General features: G+C 44.3%; 1 protein-coding gene across 4 annotated transcripts in view; it reads left to right on the forward strand.

The window, feature by feature from the left end:
- The first annotated feature begins 1,269 nt into the window (after positions 1 to 1,269).
- EPHA4 (EPH receptor A4) overlaps positions 1,270 to 12,611 on the forward strand; it is a 133,293-nt gene continuing 121,951 nt past the window's right edge. The window contains exons 1-3 of one of the 4 annotated variants that reach the window (XM_025043266.1): positions 1,270 to 1,430; positions 4,544 to 4,611; positions 8,772 to 9,435. In XM_025043266.1, the coding sequence (XP_024899034.1) occupies positions 1,340 to 1,430; positions 4,544 to 4,611; positions 8,772 to 9,435 (823 nt within the window). In that variant the 5' untranslated portion in view covers positions 1,270 to 1,339. The remainder of the gene's footprint in view (positions 1,431 to 4,543; positions 4,612 to 8,771; positions 9,436 to 12,611) is intronic. The other 3 variants (XR_003044697.1, XM_015585448.2, XR_003044698.1) reach the window with 3 other exon arrangements.

Here is a 12,611-nt window from a genome sequence, read left to right on the forward strand (position 1 = left end):
GGGATGCCCCGGCTGGAAGCGAAGCCCCTGCAAACTTCCGCAGAAATGCACCGAGTAGCGTCAGGAGTCGATCTCCGGACCGCCGGCTGCGTTCCTGTCGCGGGACGGCGCTCAGATGGCTGCGCCCACCGCCGGGGGTCTGGGGGACGGACCACGACCCAGTGGTGCCAGCGCCCCAGAGGGTTGGCAAAGACACCCCCCGCACTTTGGGGCAGCTGCGCAGGTTTCTGTGGGTCCGGCTGCCCACCACCGTCTCCCGAGACAAGGACAGCTACCGAACCAGCGCTGGGCAGAGCGCAGAGCGGCAGCAATCACCCCGGGCAGCTTCTGAGTTCCCATTAGCGATGTCTGGGCAGGCGCAGGTTCCACATTCCCACTCCAGCCCTTCGTTCTACCCCACGCTCCCGAGACTTGCCAGGTCTGGTCCCAGGGACTCGCCCGGGCCATCCAGGGCCATCTCGGGGAGTCTTGCAGCGGTGGGGAGTCCTGTCCCGGGACCGAGATGAGATCCACCGCGTAAGCGCTGAGATGGGGCCAGAGGAGGCTTCTCCTTTGCTAGAAAGTCATTCTTTCAGCCTCTGGAGACAGTGACTGAGCCTTGCTTCCGGCCAGGCGCTGCACCCGACCTTGGGGACTCCCGCTCTCCAGGCAGCTGGGAAGCTTGGGAAGAAAGGAGTAATAGAGCCACAAAACTCCCTCCAAAGAGCATTTCATATGGAGATGCGCCATAAACACACAAAAACAGAGCAAGGTAGCAGAGGGTGGCTGTGGCCCTGCGCGGGAGTGAGTGTGCAGCCCCAGCTGGGGGCTCGCGGGACTCGAACACTTCGACCCTCAGAAAAGAGCAACGGTGAAGAGACAGGTCAACTTTATACTTATCTTATTGTAATAAAAGAGCTTTTCCTCTATCTCAAACCACCCGTGGGGGTAAAAAGGGTTTGCCAACCTTTCCTCGGCCTCCCCCACCTCAATCAGTTCAGAGTTTTTTCGAAGCTCCTTCTACGGCCCAGGGACTGGACCCCAGATGTAACGTCTGGGGACCTCGCCACCTCCCTCTTGAGGGGGCGAGGACCCCAGCAGAGATCGCCCCCTCAAGCCCGGGAAGACTGTACGCCCCGCGGAGCCTGGAGGGGCGGGGCTTCAAGGCGGGCTCTGCTCGTGGGGGCGGGGCCATGCCGCTCCGTCTGCGCCACCATTGGCCACAGACCCCGGACTGGCGGGCGCACGTCATGGGCCGGGCCCACCCCCTTGGCAATGTCTTCAGCCTGCTGCACTCCTAACTTAAGCATTTATTCCACTGGGATAGAAGCGGCAGGAGCAGCGTTGGCACCGGCGAACCATGGCTGGGATTTTCTATTTTGTCCTCTTTTCGTTTCTCTTTGGGATTTGCAACGCTGTCACCGGTTCCAGGGTGTACCCCGCGAATGAAGGTAAGAGCGGGGTGGCCTTTCTGTGGTTGGGGACCGAGAGGGAAAGATCCGCGGGTGAATGTTCCTCGTGAGCGCACGGATGGCGGGTGTGGGGGGATCTCCGCGTGAGCGGTGCATCCCGACTCTGGAAAAAGGGGGCCGGGTCGAGGAGATCCGCGAAGGGGCTGCGGGGAGCAGCTGAGCAGCCCGGCCTGTGGCGGTGACCCGTGCTTGCGGCGAGGCTGCCTAAGTTTGTAGCAAAAGGACAAAGTTTATCTGCATCCACCGGCGAGGCCACTCGAGGCGCCCCGAGGGAATATACGGGAGCCCACGCCAGAATTAAAATAATAATTCTGTGGCCCTAATTCTCGCTTCCACCACTCCATCCAGCCTCGGTCGAAGGGGAAACCGACGCCTGGAGCGCGGCGAGGGCTTGGTGTTCCCGGGTTCTTATGAAAGCCTTGCGAGCTCTGCTTTCTGCAAAGTTTCACGAACCCAGCGCTTCCCGCACCCGGCTGCAGCCGTCGAGGTGCGGGTCGCTGCTCGCCGGTGACCTGATTTCTAGCATCTGGCGTCAGACATCATTTCCCCCCGCTGGGGTCTGCGCCCCGGGGGTGCGATCGCTGTTTTAAGGGGCCCACGCTCCTCAGATCATTCCGCAGACCTGCGGAATTCGCCCTCGAGTTGAATATACTCGAGTTTTTGCATTTTGCCCCAGAAGTGTACACGGGTTAGTTCGGAAGGAATGTGCGGGACCGACCGGACGCGTCTGGGTGCGCGGTGGACTGCGCCTCTATTCGGACGTGCTGGAAGGATTGTGTGTGTGTGTGTGTGTGTGTGTGTGTGTGTGTGTGTGTGTGTGTGTGTGTCGGGAGGTGGGGGTTGATCATTTAGTTACTGATGATCTCAGGGAAAGACGAGTTGAGTGTGTGTGTGTGTGTGTGCGCGCGCGCGCAAATGCGTCTGTGTGGTGCGTGGGTGCCCGTGTGGACGCGGACGATTGCGTGTCTGTGTGCGAGTGCCCTACTTGTGTGCGCGTGTGTTCCTGCGAATGCTCGTGCTCGAGCCTGCGTGCATCTAGCCTTGCATCTCACCGACTCCTTCACCCCTCCCCACTCTCCCATCCATCCATCCATTCATCCATCCATCCATCCATCCATCCATCTATTCATTCGTCCATCAATACTTCAGTTGACTTGCATTCTAATCCAGGATCCGTCCATCTATCCCTGTGCAATCTATCATTTTCCCTTTTCCGAAGGAGGGAGCCAAAATCCAACTTAGCCCTGGCTGCGCGGCGGGTACCCAGAGCTCGCCAGGCGGAGGCTCGGAGAGAGTCACACACCTGCCGGCAGACGCTGCTTGAGAGCAAAGGGGCGCTAGCTCACCGTCCGTATATCCTCCCTCCTTCCGACGTGGCTCCAGGAGCCTTCTCTGCGCTGCCGCCCCTCGATCCGCAGGATCATTTCTCTTAGCCTCATCGCCGCTCCCGCGTTCTCCCGACTACTTCTCACACTTGTTAGGACGTCCCCCGAGACCTCACCGCACCAGGCCCAGAGATTTTCTTTTTACCCCTTTCTTGCCTTTTATTTTGGAACCAAAACTTGGGAGCCCTACACACAAAAAAAGCGCTGATGGAGCTCTAGGCTGATGCAGAAAGAAGGGGGGGATGAGTCACCCCCCCCTTTGGACCCCTCCTCTCCCTTGAAAATTAATTCATTTTGTTGCTTTTTATTCCCATCACGTTTCCTTTTCTCCTTTTTACCCTCCCATTCTACTCCCTCCCTTTTTTTGTAAATTGGGTCTTATTGTTCCCTTTGTGTCCCTAATCCACCTTACATAAATCCAAATGGTTGCAGCGGGCTTTTCTCTAGGGACCGAGAAGAGAGAACGAGGCCGGGGGTGGGGCGCAACTCCGGGCGGGAGCGGCCCGGAGAAGGCTCTACATTTTAAAATAATTAACAGACCCCAGGAATTCAGGCTTCTCGGGAAAACCAGGAGAAAGAGGCTGATTTTAACTCCTTTGACTTCGGGGTGAAATGAGAGGGGGAAATGAGCAGAATTCAGGGGTCTGGGGGCGAGATTGAGAGTCGGCGTGGGCAGGAGCAAAGATGAAGACTGCCCATTCCCACCCCTCCCCCAGCCTGAAGAGCCGGGCTTCGCTGATCAAATTAATAACCCAGTGGTTCCTTTGAGATGGGCCTTTCGACCTCCAGGCCTGCAGATCTCGGTGGGAAAGGGAACTTGGAGAGGTTGGCAATTTACTGCGTGCTTTTAAATGTCCTAGGTGCCTAGGACTGTTCCCGCCTGGGTGGGGGACAGCCTTTCGGTAGCCGCCCTCCTGGTTCCCTAAGCTTTGACGCGCACTTTTTACGTGTAGCACAAGCATGCTAAGTATATTAGGCAGCACTCCAGACCTAAAACTCAAACCAGTGGTTTCCTCTTGGGTGGAAGAGGAATCTCCGACTGTCCTCAAACAGACCTGGGAAAGAGAATACTTCAGTTGACTTGCATTCTAATTCTACACGTCTGCCATTCCCCCTTCTGAAACTTTGATATTTAAAAAAAGCAGCGGATACCACATCCAGGGCCGATTTATTTGGTGGAGGAGGCAGAAAAATGGTAGGAGAGAGAGCCTTTTCGTGACCCTTTGAGTACTCTCAGATAGAATTCACTTGTGGCTCTGTCACCATGATGATGAGTTATGTGGTCATCTGAAACTTACAAAAACAAATAACTCCAGTCGATACGGGACAGAGATGAATGCAGATTTTGCTCTGGAGTGCAACTGCCCTACCTAGATATATTTATTTTTTTGAATTGTACTTGAGATTCTCTATTCATCCTTTTAAGAAAATGAATCAACTGAGTCTTGGAATGGAATTTTAAATGCTAAGCAAGTAAAATAAATAAGAACTTGCAGATTTAAGGAGGGGAGAAGATCAAGTGAGTAATGATTATTTACATAAGTGAGACTAAGTTTAGGTTTTGATCAGAGTTGGATATGCACACCCTCAGCACATATGGAAACGCTCAGGCAAATGGTTTTCGTAGTATTGGCTTTTTGCAATTGGAAATTAATCTATTTTTCTTTCTCTCTCTCTCTCTCTTTTTTTTTTTCTTTTTTTTTGCAGTTACCTTATTGGATTCCAAATCCGTTCAGGGAGAACTTGGGTGGATAGCGAGCCCTCTGGAGGGAGGGGTAAGTTCCGAGTCTCTCTCTGCTCGAAAGGGTAAAATGGAGTGATTAGCAACTTTCTGAGAGTCCTAATGGCTTGATTCTTGTTGATTGTGGTGAGGGGGTCAGATTACCGCCATGGCCTATGAAGTGAATTACGCTTTGTTGCAGAAATCCTATCCTCCCCTTGGACAAGTCTGTCATGGAAGACGTAGAAACCAAAAGGGCTGAAAGCGTTTTCAAAGTCAGAAGACTGGTGGTAGAGGTGTAGCCTTAGATGCCTATTTTAAACTAAAATACTGACAAGAAATGCACTCTGGGGACCAAATTAGAATTTATGCCTATTACTGTGATGGCCATGAAGTCCTGACAGGGTTAACGTTAGAGCAATATTTTGTTGCCAGATGAAGAAAATGAATCAATAAGGATACCGGGCAGAAAACACTTCTAACGGTACCCAGCATAGATATAGTTTTGTGCACAAGCTCCTTACCTTGCTATCACAGTGACCTTAAATCAGCTGCTATTCTCTTGCACACTCACAGAGAGCTTTATGAACTTGTGCCAGGGGCACAATATATGCAGAAAACACCACAAGCTTGAGTATTGTTGGTGCTAGATGTGAAACATTTAAGTATTTGGACTCGGATCTTGGGGCATGGGAGTCTGGGTTATAAAGTATTAGAGAGTGCATCACTGTTCATTACTTCTCAAATTCGCCATCACTGTCTCCAGTGGAAGATTCAGAGAATAGAATTAGGTCAATGACCACATTCTCCTACTCCCCCCTCCCACCCCCCGCTACCCTCCTTGTAACAGGTCAGAATGAATCAGCTTTGGAAAGAAATCAGTACAGTACGTATCTCTGGCTTCTGCCAAATTGAAATAACTCTCAAAGCCTTTAAAAATGAAGCATATCATCCTACTTTTACATGCTTGATAGTCTATGACTGAGTCAAGTGATTAAAAACAATAAGGATGAAAGAAAGATTAGGAGTCTTTACCAGGCAAAAATTGTTGTTGCCAGCATTTGTATGGTGCTTAACCTGTCCTTTGAGTAAGCAATAAAAGATTAAAAAAATATGTAAAGATTCATAAAACTGTTGTAGAAGACAGGTTTCAAAAATAAGACAAGGCAGGAAACAGTCATGAAAATGGAGACTTTTAAGCTGTGTTTTTCCAAAGCGGATCTTGTAATCCATTTGAAATAAAACGGAGATTTCCCTGCCTTCCTGGTTTTCTGCCTGAACTTGACTGCAGTTGGTTGGGTCTCTGCTGAAAAAATTCCAGTCTGCCCTCAAAACCATTTTTTTTAAAGGAAGGGAGAATGATTGGCAGGCCTCTGGCAGTGTAGACAGGCTGTATTCACTGCTGATTGCAGGCAATTGCCCTCATCCTTTGAATGCGAAGAAAGGTACAGCTTTATCTTGTGAGAGTCAGACTCTTGTTAATCCTATACCCTGGAAAGGTCACTGATTCAGGAAGCCTTTCCCATGCTACACCAGGGCTATTGCTCTGTAGGTTGAATGTATTAGAACTGTCTGCAAAATTGAGGATGAAAGGTGTCAGTACTTGCATTAAAATTTTTAATGAGCCTTATTTTTCTTACTGGCTGCTCTCAAGTTTGAAGAGAGAATGCATCAGATAGGATTCTGGATCTGACTTGTTATATTCAGTATACATGGACCTGTTTAAAAGCAAGGGGTGATACAGTTTTGAGTACAGTCTATGGTCCATCTAGTTTCTGAAAAGCTTTTATTGCAATTTAATATGCTGCGGACTTACCCCGCCCCCACCCAACCCCTTCTCCAAACTGCTGAAAAAGCACCTGGTCACGTTTTCTAGCCACAAAACTTCTCTCGGTTGTCTCAAAATCTCTTAAAAAAAAAAAAATACTATGCATACTGATTGTTGTATACAACCCAGAACTTTTTATGGACTGAGTGTAGTCAGTTTTATTCTATCCTTAAATATGATGTGTGTAACATTTTAAGTATTATTATAAAGGGTTAGAAATAAAATTTTATTTGTGCATAAGAGAAATAATTGTTCCAAACTATATAGTAGCCATTGGGAAATTGTGTGCCAAATTATAAAGTTTAATTCATCTCCAGATTTTGCAATCGAAGAGGACTTTTTCAGGCTTAGAGTGACAGATGAATTCGACATCTACCAAGTAGAGATGGATTAGCTTTCCAAAGTTCTTTCTAGCTGAGGGGAAGAGCATATTTGAGTTTTTGGATTATTCTGAAATCTCTACTTATTGTTAGAACAGACTACATCTTTCTTGGCTGGAAATTTGGGATTAGAGATTTGTCCAATAATGACATTTATTTGTTGTTATTATTTTTTTAAAAAAGAGAAAGAAACCTTATTTGACAATACCACCAAGTAAAAAAATTCGTGTGCGAATATATATATATATAGTCAAAGGCAATGCTGCTCTCTTGTTTTTCTATCAGAACAACTAAGTATAACATGAGAATAATGGAAAATGATGGTTCCTGATGGCAACATTGTAGCAAAAACCTAATTTCTTGGCAGTGTTCATTTAAAGGAGGATATTGAGTTTCTGACATTGTTTGTATAACACAAAACTAAGGGGAGATTTGTCATTGTTCTGGTGAATTGATCAGTGTGTTTAGACAATCAAGTTCAGCCTGGAAAATTCACATTAAACCTGAATTTCCCTGTATGAACTCTGTGGAGATATCCCTATGTGCTTTCATTTACATTGATAAATGTGTTTTTCCATATTCCTTTTGTTCCGAGATGAGAAGCATGCTGAGTAGTTTTTTTCAAGGTGGTGATCTATTTTGAGATTTACATGAATTTCCCCAAATAAGTAAATTATCGGTGATTTATTACTTAGTGGATAAAAAGAAATTTTAATCACCACAGGGTACTTATCCCTCCCAGTTCCAACTTTCATAATGGTAGCAGATGAAAGGGACACAGAAATTTATGCATTATGGCCCTTCACATAGTAACATTTCCATCCATTAATAGTTTTCCAATGCACAGAAGGAAAACCTGTTAAAAGATACATTATGACTCTATGTACTTCATTTTATTGAATGGAGCTTTAAGTGGAACTACTATAGAATACAATTTTTTTAACTGTCTTTTTTCTTCTAATTATATTCACATGTTAGATACATAAGGTGATTTATACCAAATCTATATAAATGCACTATTGTAGATATCAATGCCACCTATCACCCTTGCAGTAGCCCCCAAACAATCTTGCTGCTTTTAGGATTGTTTTTAAAAGCTATGGCGAGAGTGAAATTGTTACTCTAGTCACAGTGAATTCAGATGGTCTCACCCCTGGAATCTTTATATTAGGAAGTAGATTACAAAGAAAACTAGCACCCTTCTTTAATTTTCTTGAGCTTTCAATGGTAAATACTACTTACTATTTTTTTCAGTATCCTCAGGATATTTAGAAGCAAAGCATGTATGTATTCTTGTTTAATTATGTGTCTATCTTTTAAAAGTAGGAACAATATACTAACACTTAATTGAATACACGCTTCTGAAAAGTGTTCTGGCATTATAAATGGCCATGCGTTTGAGAAATCAGACCAGAAAGTTTACTCTCTGTCTTCCCAGGATTACAAAAACTAGAATAGTGAGATTTTCTTTTCCCCTATAGAGTAGTGACAGTGCCAAAAAAAAAAAAAAAAAATCGACTGACATTTTTTTAGGTATTAGAGAGCAAAGTTCTGACAGGAGCACCACTAATTAACTGATAATTGTCTTCCTTTGGCAAGCTCTGCTCTTCCTGCTCTTAATTTGCAGGTCTCTGCTCTGTTGTTGAAACAATATGCATACTAGTTTTTCATTTATGAGTAAATTTGAACTGTTGCCACTTGAAACTGTAGCTGTTGTAATAGGTGAATTTGAGGTTATTAGACCACCACAAGAAACTGCTGAGAACCCATAAGCAATAAATCCACCATTGCCTCTGGATTTAAGGCAAAAGAATGAAACAATTAAAAAAACACTTCCCCAATAAAATACCGTTTTATCTCCTTAAGATGCTTTCTTAGTGAGGATTGGTGCTCAGCAGTTTTCTTGTTGGAACAAAAATCACCATTTCTTATGGGAGTAAAGTAGGATTGACAGATAGCTGCATGATGAAATTTTGTAATTGATACATTTCCTTTGGCTCTCTGCAGTGGGAGGAAGTGAGTATTATGGATGAAAAAAATACACCCATCCGAACCTACCAAGTGTGCAACGTGATGGAACCCAGCCAGAATAACTGGCTCCGAACTGATTGGATCACGCGAGAAGGGGCTCAGAGGGTGTACATTGAGATCAAGTTCACCTTGAGGGACTGCAATAGTCTTCCGGGTGTCATGGGGACTTGCAAGGAGACGTTTAACCTCTACTACTATGAATCAGACAACGACAAAGAGCGTTTTATCCGAGAGAGCCAGTTTGCCAAGATCGACACCATTGCCGCCGACGAGAGCTTCACCCAGGTGGACATTGGCGACAGAATCATGAAGCTAAACACTGAGATCAGAGATGTGGGGCCATTGAGCAAGAAGGGGTTTTATCTGGCTTTTCAGGATGTGGGCGCCTGCATTGCCCTGGTATCGGTCCGCGTGTTCTACAAGAAGTGTCCGCTCACAGTTCGCAATCTGGCCCAGTTTCCAGACACCATCACAGGGGCTGATACGTCTTCACTGGTGGAAGTGCGAGGCTCCTGTGTCAACAACTCAGAAGAGAAGGATGTGCCAAAAATGTACTGTGGGGCAGATGGCGAGTGGCTGGTACCCATTGGCAACTGCCTATGCAATGCTGGGCATGAAGAGCGGAACGGAGAATGCCAAGGTAAGACGAGCCATATTGTACTTTTCGTTGGGGCTTAGTGCACGTAATTAAATCAGAGATGAGACTAAATGGAGTAAAGCCAGTAATTAGCAGCCCCTGTGGGATGTGGTGGGACAGAGGCGTCTAATGAGTAAGTGCTATAGCTCCAGGTGGCAAGGCTAAGATGGTTCAAACGCTGACAAAATAAATGACGCTGCTGTAATCAGCAGAAGGCCAAACACACTTGCTAACCGGCTCTTAGACCTGAACTGGCTTGATGTGCCCTCTGAAATGTGAATGAACGAGCTGAAGAACGGGAGTGATTGATCCATACTTAAAGAGAGTGGACTCCTTTTCGAACCCTGGTAAATGGCAAACGTCTCATCGCGTGTATATGTATATGAACAATTTACATGTGAAATTAGGATTGCTTTGTTCCCACTCCTTTGAGCCTTATGAAGAAAGTCTAGTTTTCCCTGCTTGTGGAGCAGTGTAGACAAGGCTCAACAGAGTGTTTTAAGCGCATCGGTTCCACTGAGCACCCATTGATAAGGGGCCCTAAGTGAAATCCATCTTGAGGAAAGACTTCTTTATTTCCCCAAGGAGGTGATAAAGAGCTAGTAAGAGTCTTCTATTTGATCTGTCTGTGGGCAGAGGCAATATTAAATTGTGATCCATTTTGGTTATTGAGGTGTTGAAGAAATCTAGGTGTTTTTATCATGTTGATTTGTATGTATCATATTACTAAAGTGATTCCTTTTTCTCACCTAAAGTTTGGTGTATGCAATTCCTTCTTCCTTTATGTCCCCTTTCTGTTGGAATACTGGGAAGTTTGAAAGTTTTTTTCTTATAGCAACTTTATTTCTGAGTAAGAGATGAGAGAAATTTATCTGTATATGGATAGCTCACATCATATGTGGAGTAAGGCTTAAAAAAATCAGTTATCCGAGGCTTTTTAAATTTTTGCTTGGCATTTATTTTTAGTGGTTATCGATAGCCTGCTGCTGCCAATCTTATTATGGTCACTACTAAACTCTGGAACTCTGGTCCCATCTATGGAATAGATCAGATTAATCTTTTTCTCAGGGTAATTGTTGAGCTGTAGACGGAGTTGCCCATGGTTCATCTGATTTGGTGATTAAAGACCCTGAAATAGCTGACTGCCAAACAATTTGTCTGGCATTTCAACTATCTTAATGACAGGCTGGCATTAACTATGGGGCAATCCACTTTACTAACTGGAAATCAACAGTTATAACCTAAAAAAAAAAATTGGCATTTTTGGTAATTTGCTTTCATAAAGTTATGCGTTTCTCCTTTCATAGTTTATACTTTCCTCAAGTGTCTTTCCTGATTTGCTTTAGTTATTTCTAGGAGTAGCTAACAATGAATGTCTTTTTATTTAATTGTAAATAAAGCAGAATAAGGGCTGCCTGCCTTTTTCATTGTCATAAAATAATAAGGTAAATTTGTAAACTTAAAAATTTAAAAGTTAGAATTCAAAGGATGTTTTTACCATTTAGTTTCTGTTGGCTTAGCAACTACTAGATAAACTGTATCAAATTGAAACCCTGAAGTATGTTCTGGTATTACTATAATAAAGTACACTGTTATTGGCACCTGAATTAGAATAATCATAGAAGGAATAGTGAAATGAACAGGGCAGTGACAACATATCACACTTTAGAATAAATTATTCTGCCTGTTCATTTTTTGTAAGATAGGACTTACACATCTCTACATGTCAAGGTTTATATATATATATGTATATATTAAACATCATTGTCTTCCATTTTCTGCTCAAATGTTCACATGTCTGGCATTACTACATCTCTCTATCCAATGTCATTGATTTTCAATTGTCACAGAGCCCGGTAACTCATACATTGCTACAGTGAGAAACTCCTGACAGTTTTACAACCTAAATTAGAAGGAAAAGAGAAAAAGATGGAGGGAGGAGTGAATGTAAAGGCAATTGAACATGTTAGTGGTTTGCTTTATGGAAATAATCTTGGGAACCTAGTCAATCATGTGGTTCATGGAAGGGGAGGAGCTCAATGTTTTAGGTCCAGTCCATTTCTAAGCAAACTGTTTCCAACTCAAGGTCGGATGTTTAACAGATTGAGAAGGTCGGTTGAGCTACTTTTAAGAATCTTTGGCGTTTCCTCACATGCTATGCAGTTGCTACTCACAGAACGATTAACTCTTTCAATAAGATACTTTTTGCACAAAACCTTGCACTTTGCTTGCTTGTTTGTTTTTAATACTACCAAGTAAGAGTCTCTCACGAATTTAGGAAGGAAGGAATAACTACAATGACAAAAGATTCTTAAATTCCAAACTTGAGTGAAACTTTAAAAGATGACTCAAGATTGTAGAAACTATAGGAGTAATAGCAATGGTTGTCTCCATCCTTGACATCATTAGCGGGTATCAGAGAAGCATCCAATTGAAACAGAAAGAACATCAAGACAAGGAAATGTGTCTCAACTTGGTCACTTAGCTGAATGACCCTGAACATGTTTATGAAGCCCTCTGAGTCTTGGTTTGTTCATCTATAAAATGGGTTAATAATAATTGTATTTGGCTTACATACTTGCTATGAGGACACGGTGGTGTACGATGAGTAGATTATACAGCACAAAACCAATGTTAATGCTAGTTTTTTGTTTTTTTTTTTTAAATCCTCTGCTCTTCCCAAGGATATGGCTGATGACTTTTCTTCTGATGACTTTTAAAAGTGTTGGGTTGAAGTAGTAAAAGGGAACTCATCTCTCAGCCCCGCTTGGAAGTCAAGGTTAAACATAGGAAACATTGCCTTGCCCTAAAAAAGAATAATGTTGTTTTCCCAGTTCATATTGCAAATTGTATTTGGAGAGCGTCATTTTTTTTCCTCCCCTGTAGGAAAGAGAACTTTGAGTGAGAGAAAAGTAATTTGGGGGTGGGACAAAAAAAAACGAGGGTGTAAAGAGAACTGAAGAAGAGATATAATGGAAGACTGTTAAGTCTTCAGCACTTTGGCAGCAGGCTCCTCCTCAATTGTCTTTTCAATGGGTCTACTCTGGCAGGACAAATAGAAGAACAGGTGAAAGGTCACCTACTTCCTCATCCATCTTCCTTGGGGTCTGGGAGGTCAGAGTGAAGATTGATTAAGATCTTAAATGTTTGACAAAGGATCCCTGGGCAAAAATGGGCAG

The sequence above is a fragment of the Pteropus alecto genome, unplaced genomic scaffold (assembly GCF_000325575.1).
Source record: "Pteropus alecto unplaced genomic scaffold, ASM32557v1 scaffold110, whole genome shotgun sequence".
In the NCBI taxonomy this organism is placed as follows: domain Eukaryota; kingdom Metazoa; phylum Chordata; class Mammalia; order Chiroptera; family Pteropodidae; genus Pteropus; species Pteropus alecto.